General features: G+C 44.7%; 1 protein-coding gene and 1 pseudogene across 1 annotated transcript in view; one reads left to right on the forward strand and one right to left on the reverse strand.

The window, feature by feature from the left end:
- The window catches only part of LOC144782649 (cytochrome c oxidase subunit 7A2-like, mitochondrial), an 83,502-nt gene extending 64,074 nt beyond the window's left edge, over positions 1-19,428 (reverse strand). Inside the window, exon 1 of the mRNA XM_078662005.1 lies at positions 19,312-19,428. Within this exon, the coding sequence (XP_078518131.1) occupies positions 19,312-19,383 (72 nt within the window). The 5' untranslated portion in view covers positions 19,384-19,428. The remainder of the gene's footprint in view (positions 1-19,311) is intronic.
- Positions 3,480-7,830, forward strand: LOC144782530 (uncharacterized; annotated as a pseudogene).
- Positions 19,429-21,009: the final 1,581 nt, after the last annotated feature.

A 21,009-nucleotide genomic window follows, 5' to 3' on the forward strand; every position in this document is an offset into this window, starting at 1 on the left:
TTTCAGGACGCATTTTGACCAAAAATTTAACTAAAACACAATTGCATAACAAGCGCAATACGAAATATACTAAATTGTGCAAATTCGGTCAGCGTCATTTTTAATTTCACCAGGGCCTCGCTTTTATCAAGGTATTCAGAATATTGGCAGTAATACTTGTGAGTTTTGTTTTCAACAGAAAACCTCTTTTAATTAAGAGAAGCTTTTTTTTTTGCTGCATAATAAGACGCCTGTTCCTTGACAGAATTACGCCAACCAGTTATTTGATTTGTAAATAAATAAGTACAATGACTAAATGTGGGAGGGAGCGCCCGAAACCTCTCTCGCCGCTACCCCCTCCAAAAACGTGCCAGTCTGACATCCAGACATCTTCTCGGAAGGGCTTGTGTACTCTGAACGAGAGACCCGTGATTTCACAGCAGTGCTGCCCGTGTACATGGGTGTGGATGAATCTGTGTGTTTGAATGCTTGTGTATGGGTGCGTGCGTGTGTGTGTGTGAGAGAGACCGAATATTTGTTTGTGTATGTGCATGTATATCTGTGTGTGTGTGTAAGGTATTCCTGGGTGCTTGCGTGTGTGTGTGAGAGAGACACAATATTTGTTTGTGTATGTGCATGTATATCTGTGTGTGTGTGTAAGGTCTTCCTGTGTGTGTGGTTGTTGTTGATTGTATTCTACGACACGCTTGCTTGAACACCAGCCAAATGCAAGTTCATTACCTGAGATTTTTGAAAGAATGACAAATAATAACTTGCAATTATAATGATAACTCGCCATCACGATCCTTCTGAGCTTGCAGAAAATAATTCAGACTGGCAGTAATTAGCATTGTGATGGCTGTCAGTTGATGGTTTTATTACACTGGGATTAGCACCGCCTGGGTGAAAGCGCTCAGCAAAGCGGTCCAAAAACATCAGATCACGAACCACGTAAAATGCCCATTACAAACGAACTCAGGGCACAAAATACATAAATTGCCACCAGCGGTCCGAGAAACTTTAAGAGAAACTTTAAAGAATGGTTAGGGATTTACTAAATTATTGGCTAGAAAAACATGCCCCTTAAACCACGGTATGCTACACTGCTGAAAACGTTTACTTTGCAGTTAAATCGTGGTCCCTCTAGCGAACTAAAATACAGGCGATCGGTTTAGTATATAATAAAACAAATATATTCAGAAAAGATTACCACAACGAGGTTGTGCTGCATTTATAGTCAAATCACACTTAGATTCAGTATTAAATCCTAGAAAATACAAACCGGGATCTTCTAGGTTTGTCTCCTATTTTAGAAAAAAATAGTCTAGTGTCCACTTGTTTACGTTTTACAATTCTGGAACAAGGGTGGTTAAACGTTAAAAAGAATGTGTGTTACATTGCAATTATCCCTGTGTTTGCTCTAATAATCATTCAGAAATGATTTAGACAACTCTGAAATACTTTATGTGATTTCTTAGCATTTTCTGTTTTAGAGTAAGTTTCAGAAGGGACAACATTCCAGACTCCACTGCTGTTCTTTCTCATTATGTTTTTCGACCTGAGTTTATAATACTCGTCAGCCCAATAAAAACAAGCATTGGCATAGCCAATAGGTCTCGTTTATTTTTACAGCGACCGACTACAAGTATTTGTGTCTTGTCCGGGTTGATGTTAAGAGAATTTGCTGCACTATATTCCTGTAGTCTGCTCAATGCTCATTGGATGCCACTTTGGTGTGGTCCATAATAACTATATTGTTATTAAAGGCGAAACCGTTGCATTGTAAATGCTTGTTTTTAAATATCTTTACCAGTTTCACACAGGTGGCGTCTTAAAAAACATTATGTGAGGTTACATAACATTTAGCTTCTCAACTCTGCACGCCCTTAGCTGGGACTTGTATTTTAACATTGTAATTAAAAGCATACACCTGCAATTCACAGCAAGGGTAGTGTAAAACCAAGACAAGCAGAAAGTGACCCTTATAACATGGGCCAAACACGGTCTAAGTTTTTCCACTCTATTGTCCTCCTCCAGATCCCAATAGATGCCACCTGCAGGAAAACTTGTGACTGTTGCAGGTGTTTCAATGGATTAACTTTTACCTACAGGTGAATATGGCAATGGAATCAAAAGCGCTAGACAGTGACTCTGGGAGGCAGATGCTTCGTGCACATTGTTTAAAGAAAAGGAGAGAGGACAAGAACAAATGGCAAGATACCCGTTTCAGAAGAAGATGGAAGGTGCTGCTGCAGAACAAAGATGACAACCACAGAGGTGACGACAGAGCTGCTGCCCGATGAATACAAGGATGAGAGTGACTTCCCAAAAATGGTGCCTGATGGAAAATCTTTATGAGAAAAGAGCAGATGGGATCCATTAGTTGAACAATTGACTAAAGCTGCAGAAGGTAAAGAACCTCCATGTGCCAGTATCAGGGGAAGCATTAGAAGTTGATCAGGTGTTGCACAAATATTGTAGCACTGCAGACACCAATCTGGCAAAAAGTTAGGCCCAGATGTGGAAGTAAAAATTGCTGGCTGCGCGTATGGTGCCAAGCATAGCATGGCGGAATACTAGCTGCAGAATTATAGTTCTATGGCAGGACAGGAGGCTCAGATTATGCTTTCTCGATTTCTTTACTACCAATAGCAGCCAATAGGAACATAGTAAAGAAAAAAGCAACTACAACTCCCATGAGCCCTTAGGCAACCATAGAGACAACATGCTATATAAACCACCATAGAGGACAACACTTCCTCTTTCTTTGCTGCTTCGCAGCCAGTTAAGTCCTTTTCTCTTATTTTGTTACTACTTCCATGTTTGTTTATTGCATTGTATATTGCATTGTGCTTTACTCACACGTTGTGCGCCGCTTTTCGGCTGCTTCCTTTAATTATTGCCGCTTTGCTGTGTGTTCGTCGCCTCTGGCGTCCGTTGCTTCGGCGTATTGTGGTGTGTTTCTTCTCCGCTTCTGAGAGCGCGCGTCGCCTCTCTTATACTACGGGCGCTTTGTGCCCGTGTGTTTTCTACATTGTGGAGCGGGACGGGGGCTCGCGCGCTGGTGTCGCGTGTCGCTCCTCTTCCGGAGTGTCAGGCAAGCCTCCGCGCATGCGCATTGGCTTTCTTTCCGTTCTGTGTGTGACACGGAGCCCGGACACGCTCAGAGGCGGCGTTGCTTTGTTGTGCCTCAGCCCACTGCCTGCCGGAGAGTCCCTTAAGACGCCCTTTACCTCAGCATAGGGTTTAGGGCTGTATAATCTATAGAGGCGTTGCCTAGGGTGACTGTATTTGCAAGCCTGTCCCTCCACTTTCAATTGTGTTTTTCTTTGGTCGAGTTTGATGCTCTGCCTGTTAGGCTTGCTTGGGGCTGTCACTCCCCCTGACTGGGTCGCTTGGTTTACGCCTAGACCTTTCTTTCATATTTTAGTGGGCTTTTTGGTATATATATATTTTATATATATCTTTCCTCAGTGGTGTGTATTCCCTTTTCTTCCACCATGGCTGAATATGAGGACGCTGATGAATATTATTATGGTGAGGAGCCCGAGGAGTCCTTTGAGTACGACTTGGTCGATGCCCTTGACCAAGGGGTCCAGCAGTCAGTTAATACAGCGCTAGTCCGCGCAATCGGACCTCTGAAGCGCCATTTGACAGATTACGCTCAGCAGCAAGGCTGGATTCCGTCATCTTCTACCAGGCACTCCTCTAAGTCGCCTAAGAATCCTCATAAGTCTGACTTTATGAAATTGGCTAAGTCTTTGTCTGCCCCTACTGCGTCTAAGAGATCCCGTTCCCCTCCCCCGGACACGGAGGACACCTCCTCCTCTTCGTCTTCAGGTCCCTCGGGTCTTCCCCCTGCTAAAAAATCACGCAAAGAACATTTTGTTGACGCCTCTTCCCATCCTCCGGTCCTGACCTTTGAGCCTACGGATATCATCCATCCCAACTCCAAATCTTGGTCCCCTGCACCAGAGGTTGCTGATTACATACAGGCTCACATCCGTGAATCCTTTGATCAGGAGGTGCGCTCTCGGTTACGCTCCGAGTGCCCTCGCCCGGAGTTGGAAGATAAGTTAGCTGACACCCCGGAGGTAGATCCGACTATTTTGACATACCTCAAAAAATTCACTAAAGATCCAAAGAAGGGGATTGATCGCTCTTGGCGCCTGTGTCAGGATAAGTTGCTTGATCTTCTTGGCCCCCTGACGAAGATCTTGGATTTAGGTTATCAGGCACAAGGGTCGGCATCTGGCATCGACCCGGATTAGCTTATTGGTTGGACCCAGCGGGCTATCTGTTTCCTGGGAAACGCGAACTGTGCCCTTTCCACCGAACGTAGACGTTCCATCCTGTTGAAAATGGATCCCCGGTTGTCTGAACTGGCAACGTCAGAGTCGGGCCCCCAGGCTCAGGGTCTCCTGTTTGGTCAACCGTTTTTGAAGGAATTGACTAAGTTTGTTGCGACCTTTAGTGGCCTTGACAAGGCGCAGTCTTCCTTGCGCAGGGCGTTCCGCCCGGTTTTTGCCAGGGCCGGACGTTCTGGGGGACGTTCGTTCGGCCGAGGTTCTGGTCAGCAGCGTGGCCAACAGTCCCACCAGGGAGGGGGCGGGCAACGTCAACAACAACAGTCTTCCTATTCAGGTTCCAAGACGTCCTTCTACCCCTCCCGTAAAGGTCGTGGTCAAGGCAACAAAGGAGGCTACGGTGGCAACCAGGGAGGTCGCCAAGATTTCTCCTCCACAGGTGAGCTTGATTCCTTACGACAGTGTTGTTTTGGGGGGCAGGGTGCAATTTTTTCTAGAGAATTGGCGCACGATCTCAAACGATGCATGGATATTGCAGACCGTTCAAGGGTACCACATCGAATTTTACCACCCACCCCTTCAAGGTCCCGTCCCTTTTCCCCTTGTTTTTTCCCAACGAGATCGAGAGGTGATCTCCAAGGAAATCGATTCTCTTCTTCTCAAAGGGGCCATTGTGAGAACGACCCTGCATTCACAGGGGTTCGTCAGCAATGTGTTTCTGGTGGAGAAGAAAGGGGGAGGTTCTCGCCTTGTGCTCAATCTCAAAGAGTTCAACAACGGGGTGGTCTATCATCACTTCAAGATGGAGGGTATCCATCTTCTCAGGGATCTTCTTCGCAAGGGCGACTGGATGGTTCGCCTGGATTTGAAGGACGCTTATTTGTCCGTTCCCATCTTTCCGCCTCATCGCCGCTTTCTTCAGTTCCAATGGTCGGGGGAGTGGTTCGAGTACACGGTTCTCTCGTTCGGCCTATCGTCCGCTCCATGGTGCTTCACGAAGCTCCTGAGACCTGTTATGGAATCGCTGCGAGCGCGCGGGGTGCGGCTAATCGTGTATCTGGACGACATTCTTTTGATGGCTCAGTGCCCGCTGCAACTAAGTTCCCATTTATCGTGGACAATCGATCTGCTTCAGTCTCTCGGATTTCTAGTGAATCCTCAGAAATCTCATTTACAACCCACTCAGTCGATAGAGTTTCTGAGTTTCCTTGTGGACTCGATATCTTGCCAGCTTCTCTTGCCTGCCCAGAAGGTCAGGTCTATCAAGAGGGAATTGAAGTTACTGTTGTCCGCATCGAACGTATCTTTGCGGTCGATCGCTCGGATTGTCGGACTCTTAGCCTCTTCCATTCAGGCGATCTTTCCAGGTCCCTTGCATTATCGGGCCCTGCAACGGCTCAAGATCCGGCACTTGCAGAAAGGTCTTCGTTATTCCGACCTCATTCCTCTGTCACAGGACGCGAAGTCGGAGATGTTGTGGTGGCTCCGGCACATGGAAGCCTGGAACGGGAAAGCCCTGTTCGGTTCAACTCCGGATTTGGTGTTGGAATTGGATGCGAGTCTGTGGGGCTGGGGAGCCCGTTGCGGCGACATGACGACGGGCGGCCGTTGGTCTCAGGACGAACTAGCCCTTCACATCAACTGCCTGGAACTTCTGGCGGGATCTTTGGCAATCCGCAGCCTTGCTCCTCAGGCCACCAGCTGTTGCATTTTGCTCCGCATGGACAACATCTCGGCGGTGAGGTATGTGAACAAACTGGGAGGGACACGGTCGAGACTGTTGGCAGAGATTGCGAAGGATTTCTGGCATTTCTGCCTTCAGAGGAAGATCACTCTTATTGCAGAGTATCTCCCAGGTCGCCAGAATCAGGTGGCCGACTGGAACTCTCGCCACCTGCTGGACTTCAGCGACTGGCGGCTTCACCCCCGTGTCTTTCGGACTCTGTCTCGCCTTTGGGGTCGACCTTGGATCGATCTCTTCGCCTCTCGCCTCAATGCTCAACTGCCCAGGTTTTACAGCTGGCGTCCGGATCCGGACGCTCTTGCCACGGATGCCTTTCTCCAGACTTGGCCTCCTCAGCTTTGCTATGCTTTTCCCCCGTTCGCAATGATCCCGCGAGTCTTGGCCAGGACGAAGCAGTTTAATTCGGAGATCATTCTGATAGCTCCTCTTTGGAGGGCTCAAGCGTGGTTTCCGGACCTTCTGGAAATGAGTTGCTCGACTCCGTTTCTGCTTCCAACGAAGTGGAACCTGCTGTTGGATCCTCTGCTCCAGCCACATCCTCTAATTCTGTCGGGCCAGCTCCGTCTGGTGGCGTGGCGTCTTTCGGGGAACGCTGGAAAGTCCCTGGTTTATCTGGAGACGCTGAGAGATTTATCAATGAAGCTTGGGCCCCCAACACGCGCAAGCATTATGCGTCAGCTTGGCGACGATGGTGTGATTGGTGTTCTGAACGAGACCTGGATCCCGCTTCAGCTGATGTCTCTTTAGTTGTTAATTTTCTTGCTTCCATCGCTTCTTCTGGCTCTGCTTACAGGACTGTCAACTCTTTTCGCTCCGCTCTCTCTGCGGGCCATGATTTTGTCGACGGTAAACCTATTGGAGAACATCATCTGATCTCTAAATTGCTTCGTGGTGTTCGGATGGCTAAGCCGCCAGGTCCGAAGTATGTAGCTCTTTGGGATGTCTCCGTTGTCTTACGTTTTCTGGAAGCTTGGCCTCCCAACGCTTCTCTGTCTCGTAAACAATTGTCGGCAAAATTGACAATGCTTTTATGCTTGGTATCTTGTAAGCGTATCTCGGATGTACGCGCGGTGGATCTCGCGGGCCGTTCTTTTTCCCCGGACGGCGTTACTTTTACGGTTTCCAGATGTACAAAGACTAATCTGTCTACTGTTACTTATCCAGCTTTTCCTCAGAACCCACAGTTATGTGTGGTCCGGTGCATAAAGGATTATGAGGTGAGTACTGCTCCTTTTCGTCAAGATTTGTCTGGGCAGTTGTTGATTGCTTTGCAAAAGCCTTTTAAGCCTGTGGCGCCAGCTACTCTTGCTCGTTGGGTGCGCTGGCTTATGTCTGAGGCAGGTATTGATGTCTCCATTTTTGGAGCTCATTCCGCAAGGGGTGCCATGGCCTCTAAGGCTTTCCATGTTGGTGTAAGTTTGCAAGACATTGTGAAGACGGCTGATTGGTCTTCTGATACTGTGTTTAAGACGTATTATTTCAAACCCATTTTGGATATTGCCTCTGTTGTGGTGGACCAGCTTTGAACAAGCATAATCTGAGCCTCCTGTCCTGCCATAGAATTAAAAATTTGCAAACATTCGTGACAAGAATTTTCAATTCTATTAAGGACACGGAGGCGAGGATTATCCCACCCATTTGTATTCTACTGCATTGTTTATATTGCATCTTTGCTTTGCTATGATCTGCAATGTTTTCTTGCATTGATTTTTTCCCCACCCTATGTGATGCTACCTTTCCAAGGTTTTGGAGTTGTGTATTACGGCTCTGTTTTTTCTTTCAGGTTCTGACCAGAAGTGATCCTTCGTCATGGTCTCTCCTGCAGTGTTTTTCCGCCACTTTGGATATTGGATATGCTGTATTTCCTGATGCGGCCTCTTCGCCTTTGGTTGGTTGCCTGTCTCCTGTTGGCCCACTTTGCAGTTGCCTTCGGTCTTCTTCCTTCAGGATGGTCGGCGGTATTTTCTTCAATGACTTTTGACTGTTTATGATTTCCTGGACAAAGAAAGAGGAAGTGTTGTCCTCTATGGTGGTTTATATAGCATGTAGTCTCTATGGTTGCCTAAGGGCTCATGGGAGTTGTAGTTGCTTTTTTCTTTACTATGTTCCTATTGGCTGCTATTGGTAGTAAAGAAATCGAGAAAGCATAATCCTCGCCTCCGTGTCCTTAATAGAATTGAAAATTCTTGTCACGAATGTTTGCAAATTTTTAATTGTGTGTCCTGTGTCACCGGCAATGTTGACTGCATACTGCAACTCCAGAGAAAAATACTGTTAATTCCCTTATTGTTTTGGACGCGACAGGAGTTATTGCATTACTAGACGTGCGCAAAATCCTCTGCATAATTTTTAGGTGTCAACTTTGAGACAAGCTTTTGCTGTGTGGTCACTATTTTTCCCCAAAAAGTAATATATGATAAACATGCAGAGAGTTGCTTTTGGTCACTGGGTTTATCTGCTGGTCTGTAAAAATGTCATTCACATTTTACTTCCGCCCACTTGCAGAATACTGCCTAGGATAACAGGTCAGCACACTTTACCCATGAGCTTCCTTCACGAAGGTGACTGCAGAAACCCGATACACACATTTCACATCCACATAAATTTTTTTATTTTATCTCAAGGACAAATCTTGTTCAAAGTGTAGTTTAATTAATTTTTATATCCACTTTAAATATCAGCAGTTTAGCTCCCTGCGCTTTGGGTACCCACTTACATGTGATTTATTTTCTATCTCAATTTTAAAGCTACTGTAATAATATGTTTAAGTGACAGTAACATTGTAGCTGCCTGTGAATTGGGAGCTTGGTTTGGTGATGGTGTTTTTGTATCTCCTTCACAAAGAATAAAATGCATGGTCCAACTAAAATACTTGCCATTTTGAAAACATCATTAGTAAAGCTGCAACCTCAGTGAATGTTTTTTAATTTTACATTATATATTGCAAGTATTTGGCAGCGACTTATTAGTGGCAGCCTGTTCTTTTGATTTCATTTTGTGGCATACGCTTGCATTAGAAAAAACATTGCACCAGCAGACACCAAATCTATTGGCTTTGCCAATGTTGGTTTAACATGAGTATTCTGCCTCAATTTGCAAAAATGACTGAAAATCATACATTTCATCTAGCATTTACTGTTTTCAAATTACATTTTCCCAAAGCTTTTTTAGCAGTCTCGACAGGTAGTGGTTCTTGTTCTGCTACAAGAAAGGGGAGGGATTCCATTCACTTGGTACAGCCCATCTATGTCACCACTCCTATGAGCAGGATGCAGGATCCAGAGGACGTTATGCTTCAGTATAAGCTAAAAATTAAGCCTACTTTTTTAGGACACTGATTGCAATGTATGAAAATAAACACATGTATGCAAGTCATGTATTCCTATTTAAGCTAAACATACATGAGCCCCTACTTTGTCTTGTGAATTCAAAGTAGTGAACGTTTCAGGCAACAGACCTGTGTACTTGCAAAGTAAGACATAAAGGACAAATGTACATCAGATGTGCAAATAAAATACAAATTAAGGAATGTGCATATTGATTAAGATTATATCCATTCCTAAAGTTGACATTATATTTGAAACACCGAATGGATATCAAATATAACTAGGGCTTCCAGTTTTATGGTATTTATGTTTTAATCATTTCCATCTGTATTTATCCACAATTATTTGTTGGCTATTTTAGCTGTATATCCATATTTATTTTGTGTTTTGCGTGTAAATGAAGTTGTAAAACTGTACATTTCATATTTATTGAAATGATAGATGCCCACTCATACTTCGAGATCTGTTGTGTTTTAGCTATTTAAGCTGTCAAATATTACATAACAATGCATTCACTGGTAAATACTAGCATTGTATCATAAATGTATGTTGACATTTGATGTTTAGTTATTTAAAGAAATGTCATCCTGTTTTTTAATTTCCCATGCTATTTATCTGCTCAGCTTCTGGCCTATAATTCATGAAAGAAAGCACAGAGGCTCACTTAAAAGAAGCACAATTTTCTGTATTTATCCACTTTTAAAAATAAATGCAGACAGAAAGCACATTGTTTTCTGTCTGTATTTATCTGTAAAAACGGAAAACAGGGTGCCTTAAATAAAACGTGTAAAGTTACATGATTTGTCTGTGATATGCGTTTGATTCCTGCTTCCTTTCCTAACCGCTTGGAAGCCCAAACTGCCTCACATTCCTCCCACATTATGCAACAGAAGGGTTAATGGTGTGAAGTTCCCTCTGCACTTTACTGGTAAGAGAACAAAAAGATAGACCCCACGGCCATTCTCAGAGATGCAGAGGATGCTACCAAACCCAGGGGTGGTTGTACAACACGCTGTGAATCCACATTATAAGCATATACCATACAATATTTGTAAATGCAAACAGTTGCAATACCTCGTTAACAGTTGACAAGTTTCTGAGGTCTATACATCGCAGCTGCAAGAATGCAGTTTATCAATGTACATTCTGGGACCTGTAGTCTTGGTTTTATAATGGGATAAACATAGAGGTCAAAGTGGGTGGAAATTATTGGGAAAGATGTTCTTAAGCATATAAACGGTTACTGTACTGGGGATTTGTTTTTCCATTTGTGTCTGCCTGCTGGACCCTCGTTGTTGGTGGAGCACACTGGCGCAGTGAAATCTTGAGCGCCTATTTCTTCCAAAGCGCTACTTCGCGGGTCCCGCTTCTAGGCGCTTGCTTCCTGTGGGCGCTGGGGAGTAGGACTTACCAAAGACTGCTCTGGGCGTTAGTAATAGCAGGGCTGCGAGCGTGCTGGCACTTGGACTCCGGTTCCCAGGAGTCCCTGCTGCTGACCTGCCCGAGTCACCTGGGCCGCTCTCCCTGTTTGTCACGCCCCCCTCATTACGTTCAAAACCACCGGACCTGCAACCTTCGTGGGATTTGTTTTTCCATTTGTGTCTGCCTGCTGGGACTGGACCCTCGTTGTTGGTGGAGTACACTGGCGCAGTGAAATCTTGAGCGCCTATTTCTTCCAAAGCGCTACTTCTCGCCGGACCCGCTTCGCGGGTCCCGCTTCGAGGCGCTTGCTTCCTGTGGGCGCTGGGGAGTAGGACTTACCAAAGACTGCTCTGGGCGTTAGTAATAGCAGGGCTGCGAGCGTGCTGGCACTTGGACTCCGGTTCCCAGGAGTCCCTGCTGCTGACCTGCCCGAGTCACCTGGGCCGCTCTCCCTGTTTGTCACGCCCCCTTTCACTACTCCCCCATAAACAGCGCACGTCATCCCCGCTGCGCGGGAGCGTCCCGGGAGAAGCCCGGGACAAGGGCGGGACCGTCTGTGGCCGTCAGGGGCCGAAGGAGGCTGGGCTGGGCCCGGCCCCTAATATTTACACTCTGCCCCTGTTGTACTCAGGTTAGTCGGTCCCCATAGCTCCCATTATTGCAAGATTTCTCTACTGTTATGTCTAACCCTCTACCATCCTGTGTTGGGGTCCCGATCCCGGGGCCTCTTGACAAATATTTCGAGAAGGCTAATAAGGAGATAGATAAAGAACTTCTCCTAGCAGAGAAACGCGCCGAGCGACGCCGATCCATCGAACATTTGAAACAGAAACCCCTGTCCCCCTTGATTGATAGAAGTACTACTCATGACACGGGAAGTACTGGTAGGTTGGACAGAGATGCCGATCTATTCTGCACTGACCACTTCCCTAGCATTTTTCGTGACCTCAACACATCTGCTATTAATTTTGGTAATAATAGTGTTGACAATTGTACTAGTCCACCTACTGTTTCAAATAGTCTTATAGACCTAAACACCCCAGTAGCCCCATTCATAGCCCCCCAACTACACTCTTCTCTGTCTAATCAACCAATCGATAGTGTAGCCCCAAACAAGCCAATTCATAATAATAAAACAATTCCTTCACATAGTAAAAATGTCACTGGAATTAAACCCACGAATTTACGTAGGGTCTTTCATTCCCCGCCTAGGAAGAAGAGGAGAAAGGGTGGGGTTAAAAGGAAAAGTCTTAATACCCTGGCCACCCCACCCCCGGTAGAAACACCTAAAATTAAAAAAATTGTCCCCTCCGTGAGGGTGGTTTCACCAGGTTCCCTTACCCACTCCACTCCACCTGTCATTGATGATCCACTACCTATGACGAAAAAAGAGACCATAGAACTTTTTGACCAAATTTTAAAATCCATATGCTCCCCCTTATAGAGAGGGTTAGGATTTTGGGGGAGAAAATGGATAACCTTCTAACAACAGCTGATCCGAACAAAACTCTCCATCTAATGAACCGTAAGGATCAGCCTAAACCGAAAGGCCAACCTCCCACAACAATACTGATCCAAACCACATCACCTAAAATAAATGGAAACCCACCCAGCAAAAACACTAAAGTCATCTCAACACCCAAACCGACACTAGTAAATAAGCTAGCTAAAGAGAAGCACGTGTAGGCCTCTAATGAACTGATACCTATTGTAAATAGTCAGACATTGCCCCCTAGGGTCGACAGAACGAAAACTATATCCCAAAGAACTTTCCCAATTCGCAAGAAAACAGTGGACCTACCCCCTGAATCGTCTAATTTTGTGATCGTTCTGACTGGTGTTCCCCCGATCACAAATGGTAACCGTGAGCTTAATGCAAACTTGAAAAACAAAGTTATCTTTTGGCTGAGAAATCACAGACCCCTGCCAGCCCATCTGAACGGAGATATTATCTCGGTAAGAAGGTGTAACTGGGTGAGTCTCCATCCAAAAGATATAGAGGGCGACATTGTGATCATTAACTTCAAGGACCACAGAGTTGTCTCTCACATAAGCGATTGGTACCCTGGAAACAATGAAGGTGGTATATCAACTAGAAACTTGAGTTATTTCTATCCAGAGCCCTTGCTTGACCCCCTGTTTATCCCAGCACTAGTGGATACACTCCCTTCCTGAACCCTCCAAAACATTCACCATTCTTCTCTTATCCTATCAATAACTTTAATATTCCATGCCCCCCTAGCCCCCACCGCTATCCACCCAGCCATTTCCCTACAACAAGTAACCGTTCTAATTCCATCTGGTACAACAAGCACTGGAATATTCCACTGCAGAACTTGTATGAACCACTGTCAGGGATGGATTCAAATGATTGACTTGATTTTCCATTCTCAGTTCCTAAGGTCAATTTAGATTGTACGGGTACCTCTACTACCCCAGAATTGGTTTCTTACTATGGAGTTATTTCCAATGAGATGTATATACATTGTGGTAAGGAGAAGTACGATCCCCCGGTAGGGTTTGGGGTAGGAAACAGGAAATAGAAGTGGTAGCCCAGGAAGTAGCGACAGTTGAGGCTGATGATATGGTGATTGACAATAACGGGGGGTTGTGTAATGGGGCCCGGCTATCTGAGTCGGGAGTTTACGGGGCGGTCGAATTTGAAAAAAGAAGTGACGATGTACCCTTAATAGACAGACTAAACTTTAAGGGCTTCATGGATGATGATATAGTAAAGGCTAGTAGTACCTCCGGGACAGTCTTAAGCGGTACCAAGTTTGGCTCTTGGAATATTGCTGAGCTTGAGTCCCGTCTGTTTAACACGGAATGGGTGGATTTCATCAATCAAGGTGATGTTTGGACATTTCAGGAAACTTGGGCACTCCCAGCGGTGTTCTTTGTTGGTTACCTAAACTTTAGTAAACCAGCAATTAAAGGCCATAGAGGACGTGCAATGGGAGGCCTGACTACCTGGGTTCGACAGTATGAGGGTGTAAGAGCTGAGGAGGTACAAATTGATAGCCCCGACATACTGATGGTTAGAATAAGATCTTCTAAAGGCCTTGATATTCTGTTGATTAACATTTATGCCATGGGTACCCGGGGTGGAAGGGCTGCCCCAAGCCTTTACATTCTGGACAACTTCCTCTCTGGTACAAATGTAAATGGTTTTACAGTTGTAATGGGGGACCTTAACTCCTGTTTCGAACCCCTGAGTATAGGTGATGACTTACTCACTGAGGCTGAGGACACGATATGGGGGATCCCCCAGCTTGAGTTAGCCCTGATTAGGAAATGGACGCAATCCGCTACATTTATTAAGGGGTTTTGCTTGGACAAGTGTTTGCGAGCACTTAATGGCAGAGTGCGATCCGATAGGACAGGTAGATATACTTTTTGTAACGGTAGATATAGTAGTCGTATAGTCTATATTTTGGTCGATGTTAAGATGTGGGCCACAGTAGAAGATATGGTGGTCTTAACCTGACCTGAAAGTGACCATGATCCACTGGTGATGGAATTAAGGGAACATAGCTTTCAGGGGATAGAGAGTAGTTGCCTGAATGTCGTGCAGAATGACGTTGTGCTTAGTAACGACATGAGAAGGGTTCGGTGGCCAAAAGTCGCCGTTAATGTTGAGGCACGTAAGGAGATTAGAACCTTGGTCTCAAGCTATCTGGAAGAAATTTCTTGTTGTAAGACCCAAGATGATATTATTGCAAAAATCACTAATATCCATACTAATTTATTTTTTGAGCTAAAAAAACTATTTGTTAAAACCATATCCAAGCAGGGTAGGAGGGGAAAACAGAAAACTATATCCTGGTTTGATGAAGATTGCCGTCGAACTCAAGGGGATTTGTTTAACTCAATAAAGCTAAAAAATCATAGCTTAATAAGGGACTGTAGGAAGGCTTATAAAAAAGCAAGGCACAAACCAAGTCCAACTGGGATGATGAACGGTGGGCAATGCTAACTGAAGCATGTAGCTCCCGGAACATGTGTCAGTTCTGGCACCTACTAAAATGGGGCAAATCACAGGAAGATCGCCCAAGCCCCGCCTCGGTTGACCAACACCAGTGGGTATGTTACTTTGAAGAACAATTTAAGAACTATAGTAATATACAGGATGACATCCCATGTCTTATTCCCAGTCCCCCCTCATATTTACAAGCCGTGAGGTTAAACATATTCTGCAATCCATTCCAAGGGGCAAGGCACCCGGCCCGGATTGCATTCCTGCCGACTTAATCCAACAGGACCAGGTCCTTTGGGTCCCCTATTTAGTCCATTTGGCAAATGCTCTAGCCTCAGGTGCTAAGGTCCCCGAATCTTGGTTCGGGCAGAAATCCTGCCAATTTACAAGAAAGGCGATCGGTCGGTTCCTTCCAACTACCGGCCGATCAGCCTAATTGATGCGGGGCAAAAAATCATAGCCCGCCTTGTTCTTGGCAGGATTCAAGAATGGATCGACGAGTCCAATATTCTTACACCTCTTCAGGCTGGCTTCCGGTCACACGTGAGCACTTTAGACCAGGCTCTTCGGTTTACTCTTCTCTATTGGAAGACCGTCACCCTAGGCAAAGGTAACCTCTACGCAGCCTTTGTGGACTTAAGGTCTGCATTTGACCTTGTCCCAAGGGCTAAGTTGTGGGACTGTCTAGCGAAGCTGGGTATGCCTGCTCCCGTTTTACGCCTTTTGGTCAACCTTCATGCCCACACATATGCCCAAGTACGTTGGGGTAAACCAGGTGAGGTAACAGATAAATTTCCAGTTGCTAAAGGCGTAAGGCAAGGGTGCGTCTTAGCACCCACCCTGTTTTCCCTATATATAAACGGGGTTACGCAGTATTTTGCCAACCAGCCTACCGATGCCCCGTCCCTGGCTGGATTGAAAATCCCTCTGCTCATGTTCGCAGACGATACTCTTTTAATATCTAAGACCAGACAGGGCCTTCAACAGGCTCTGTCAAGGTTTGAATTATTCTGCTGCGAGCATGAGCTAGAGGTAAACGTGTCTAAAACAAAATTTATGGTACTAAGAGGACACTCCTCGATCACAGCTAGGGTTACTATGGGAGGTACATCTCTGGAACAGACTAAGCTGTTTACCTACCTCGGAGTTACGTTTAGTGAGACCCTTGGTTGGTCTCAACAGGTTGACCTACTGGCATTAAAGCATACGCAGATAGGAGGAGCCCTGCTTAAAGAACATAAAAGTTCTTTTTCCAGGCCCATGTCCCCCTTAATAAAAATCTATGGCATGAAAGTCTTACCATCTGTCTTGTATGGAGCGGAGCTTTGGGGCTATAGCAACCTTGACCCCTTGAAAGTTGCCCAAAATAAATTTTTAAGGCTGGCCATTGGCCTCCCACAGTCATCCCCGCGGTTTCCACTTTTGTATGATCTTGGGTGTCAGCCGGTGGAGGATATGGCCAGATTGCGTCCACTGGCGTTCTGGAGACGCCTTTGGACTACGCCCGAACTTCAGCTGTACGCAAGAGCATGTTTAGAGGTTAGGGATCTCCCTGGCTCCTCTAACATTGGCTGGTTCAAAGCCTTAAGAACCACCCTATGTGACATGGGCCACAGGGAACTTTGGTTAAACCCTGTCACTGCAACCTTTCCCTCTAAGAAGGATTTAAAGCTGCATTATTGGGAATGGGTGGCGAATAAAAGATACTCTGGACCGACAGCTTCCAACCTTACTGGCACATTTTTTATTATGAAAGATGTCCCCAGCTTTGAAAATTATTGGGATGCTATAACTAAGCCCCTGGACCGCAAACTATTTCATCAATTTAGGTGCGGTTCTCTGCCTTTAAGGGAGTACACTAAAAAATGGGGTAAGGGTGGCCCGGGGCATTGTCCTAGCTGCTCAGGACAGGAAGAAAATGTTGACCATTTTCTTTTTGTCTGCCCGTTGTACATTGCCCCCAGAGTTAAGTGGCTAAGCCCAGTTTGTAGGAACCTGGGAACACGCTCAGCAGCGAATGCTAGTAGGTTACTAAAGTCTGACCTGTCACCCCTATTTGTAACCGGAGTAGCTAAATACCTAGGTTGGGCGTGGACCCTTAGAGCCAGATTTATTAATTTGTCTTAGGCTGCAGCCTTAATCTATAGAATTGCTATTGGTCATGTGTAAATGTGTATCTGCCAAATGTCCCAGGATCATCAAGGTCATCTGACTAAGGATTCATTGTAACTTTTAATGATTTTCAATGAAGTTTTGTACTAATGATTTAATATGGTCTTCGACTGTTTTATATTACTCTGTCTATTTTATGGAATGTACATGTATTTTAGAGATTTGTATACTGTGTTACATGTCTTTTATGATTTAATTATCGAAAAAAAAGACTTCTTGAAAGGTTACTGTGCTCCTCCATTTATTTAGTGTGGGCCATTGAGTTGATTGTCCAGAATCACAGGATGCTGAGCAGAAGCCGAGATTTAAAACAGAATCCCCAAGCTCTAAAGCTGGCAGCTCTGGCCATTAGAATTCCAAAAAGGGGGTGGTGATGGACAGAGTATCTGAGTTAATCAGAACACTCCTACCCAGTCAACAGATCAGGGCTTGATCCATCACCGTTTTTTAGCTCACTGCACCATCCCAGTTCAGAACCTGGCTATATGCAAATTAGTCTGTCCCTGGCCCATTAGGTCAGATCTCTTCCCATTTGGAATAGCTTTGGACAGAGGCTGCTCCTCCGCAAAGGCGGAGGAGCGTTGCCTCACTTCTTTCAGAGCAGTGCAGAGGAAAAATAAAATGGTAACAGGATGTTATTATCATTTTATTTGAGCTTTTCCTGGGTGCCTGGAGGGCGGAGCTGGCCAGAGCAGGGGCTGGAGTGGTGAGCACACTTTTAGTGGGCATGACTTTTTGGCTGGCCATCTTGGCCCGGCCAAACAGTCCTGCGCACTTTGCATCTTCCCCACCAGGCTGCATTACACAGTCTGGTGGGGAACATACACAGGCTCCCTGCCCCCGTCTGAGCGCTGAACCACAGCGCTCAGACCAATGCAGCGTTGTGATTGACGGGAAGCCTGTGTGCCTCCTGCTGCTATGGAGGAGAGGCGGGAGAGAGGCAGCTGCTGGCGACGCTAGGAGGAGGTACGTTTCCGCATAATAATAGATTTGCCACATTTTCCACATAATTCATCATCTGACGCTTATTCTACAGATTTTAACATTAAAAAAGTCGTTTCTAGCTCAGACAGTTTAAAAGTTACTAAAAATGCAGCAGCGCGTGCTGCCACACAGTGGAAGGCCCTTTACAAAGGTTGAGAGGTTACCTTTCTGTTGCCTATTGCTATATTTGGGTATTAAATTGGTACTAATGAGGTACAACCAAAGCCCAGACACTATTATCAAGTTTAAGAACTACAAAATAATCAAGTAATGAGATCACAAAATGTGCTGCATCATGCCACATAATTTGCCTTTTCGTGCCGCATAATTTACTCAACCCTGATGAATGATTTGGCCCTTCCCTGCAGCATAATTCGAGTGGCTCTGCGTATACTGTGCGCAGTCTCTTATACTGTGATAGATAATTTACACTTTGGAAGCCTATCTTTAACTTTGTGTACTACATTTGTAACTGACCAACACATTCACAGTGCTATCACAAGCTGGGGCATTATAAACACACATGCTATTGCCCTCCAGTGCACCTACTACGATCCAAGTTGGTGACTCTCTGTATACACGCACAGACATCTGATGTGATTACATACAACAACTGCTCTTTATTACCAAATCAGTGCTTTTCCCACAAATTAGTTTAAAAACGTTTATTTTACATTTAAGGTGTATGCATTACATTTTATAATTATTTACCGGCGTGTGCAAGGACAACAAAAAATAGACCATGTTTTGTTATTTTTTGCAATGTCTCTGGCCCCGCCCACACAGTCTTGGCCCCTTCTACGTATGCAGGATCACAGTTCCCATGCTTTTTATGCACTTGGACAGCTGGATAAACAAGACTACAAATTACGGGACGCAAAGAATAAAACAAATTGGACTGGCACCGAGTGGACCACGGACCTACGAAACTTGCCAGAACTGTTCACCACTCCATGCCCACAAGCCACCACTGTTCTAGCCCGTGGCTTTTCTGTAACAAAACAATGTCATGCGACGTGTTAGTCCGATTGATTCGGTGAAAACAAGGTTGTCAAACGCAAGCTCTGGCTTAGAAGCATTCTGCACTTGGAACATGGAAATACTACTACCGCTGCCTTTGCGAAACTGAAAACCACCTGGTGAAAAGTAGAGAGCCGTTAGTAGAATAAGAAAACACCAGTGAGTCATAGGCGAGCGAGAAGAACAAATACAATACTGAACTGGAACCAAAAGATGAGATTTTCTCCTTTGAACTTCCTCAACCTAATTCTGTCTTAGAGGTCGTCCTTCTAGTCCCTTTTCTATGTCACCCACTCCCCTTTTCTACTCCACGATCCTCTTCCCACTTGTTTGCCGTTTTAACTATATATATCCAGCCCTGCTGCACCTACCACACCTCACCTGCGGGAAATATGCTGTGCGAGCCGAGGAGCCCGCCAGCTTCTGAGTTATCCCGTTGAATTTGTAATACATTTCTGCGGCTGTGCAAAAGAGCAGTTGCAGGGAGCAAGCTCCAGGCAAGGACGGAACGTTCAGCACGCCAATGTCAGCCTAAGCAGAGAAGACGGCTGCGCTGGGCGAACGGCATCATGGGGATTGTAGTCTTATCTGCATAATAAACACATTAGTTACTGTTTCTCTTCATAACGACATAAAGGTTACAGGCTACGATGTAGCGCGTGATTGGCTGGGACAAAGTAGGGCATAAAAGGCATTCTTATTTGTCTCTAATTGGGTCAGTTTATGTTGCGCCGCATGATTCATTTCTAGATATATTTCTGTATAAATAAATAGGCTTGACTTTTTGTGATATTATCGTGACGCGGGAGTCTGTATTTTTTGTCAAATGAACTTGGAGGTGGGTAAGCCATCATTTCAACAGGGATAGCCGAGCCAGAGCCGAGCCAAGGATAGGGTTTGGCTCTAAGTGCCTGTAGACAACCTGAGTCCTGAAAATGTTTGCCATTTAAATCGTGCAATGAACGTCATGTATCATGATGATAAAGTCTCTTCAAAATACAAAACGGTGTATTTCTTAGCTCATCACATTATATCACTGCATTGAAATACATTTATTAAACATTAGAGTTTTTAAACGTACTTAGAAACATTCATGTCCAATCTTCTGACAGCAATGCCATTACTGAGGTAAAAGGCAAGTCTGTTGTCACGACATGTGAACCCTACGTGTGGCCTTGATTCTTATAGAGGGAGGAATGTTACAGTCTATTAAACTAAACACAAGTGAGATTTTTGTACAGCAACCATCATGAACTTGCATGTTTGAAGGTGACTCGTGCAATAATTAAGACAAGCATTGGCAAAGCTGCACCTTAGAGAGAGAGAGTACTTTATTTATTTGTTGATTAATTAAAATCATTACAAAAACAAAAATACATAACAAGGACAAAGTCTGATTGCACTAATATAAATACAATGCCAAGATATGACATGCCCGTCATCGGATTAACCGTTTTCCAGTTTTGGAGGTAAAGTGCATAAGTACATGTGATAGCAGCTTATAATTTCCAGTTAAAAATAACTTGCCCAACATCAGATTAAACGTTTTCCAGTTTTGGAAGTAAAGTGCATAAGTAGGTTCAAAGGTTCAAAATAAGCTTTATTCGATATTCAAAAAGAAATATCATATAAGCATACATAATTATAACTGTTATAAAAATAGACATAAAATTTCAGTTTAAAATCATCAATTACACAGTTAAAAAAGTTTAAAACTCAGAAGTAAAAGAGGACAAAAAGTCAATATTAAAAAACAGCATCAATATCACACAGACCATTCTAAAGATCTCCTAAACTTAATCTTCCTTGTTAATTACACGTAAAAGTTTAGCATTCATGGATCTATCGTTACAAAAAAGGAGGAAATTATCCCATAATATTAACAATTAATAGCGCTTTCCGCTCTTATTACTATTGTACAGTAATTCCGGCCCATTTAAAGCAGAAGTATTTACAAGGGGTGGTGATGGACAGAGTCTCTGAATTAAGCAGAGTACTCTCACCCAGTCAAGAGATCAGGGCTAGATCCAACACCGTTTTTTAGCTCATTGCACCATCCCAGTTTCAGAACCTGGCTGT

Source organism: Lissotriton helveticus, chromosome 9 (assembly GCF_964261635.1).
Source record: "Lissotriton helveticus chromosome 9, aLisHel1.1, whole genome shotgun sequence".
NCBI classification, from domain to species: Eukaryota; Metazoa; Chordata; class Amphibia; order Caudata; family Salamandridae; genus Lissotriton; species Lissotriton helveticus.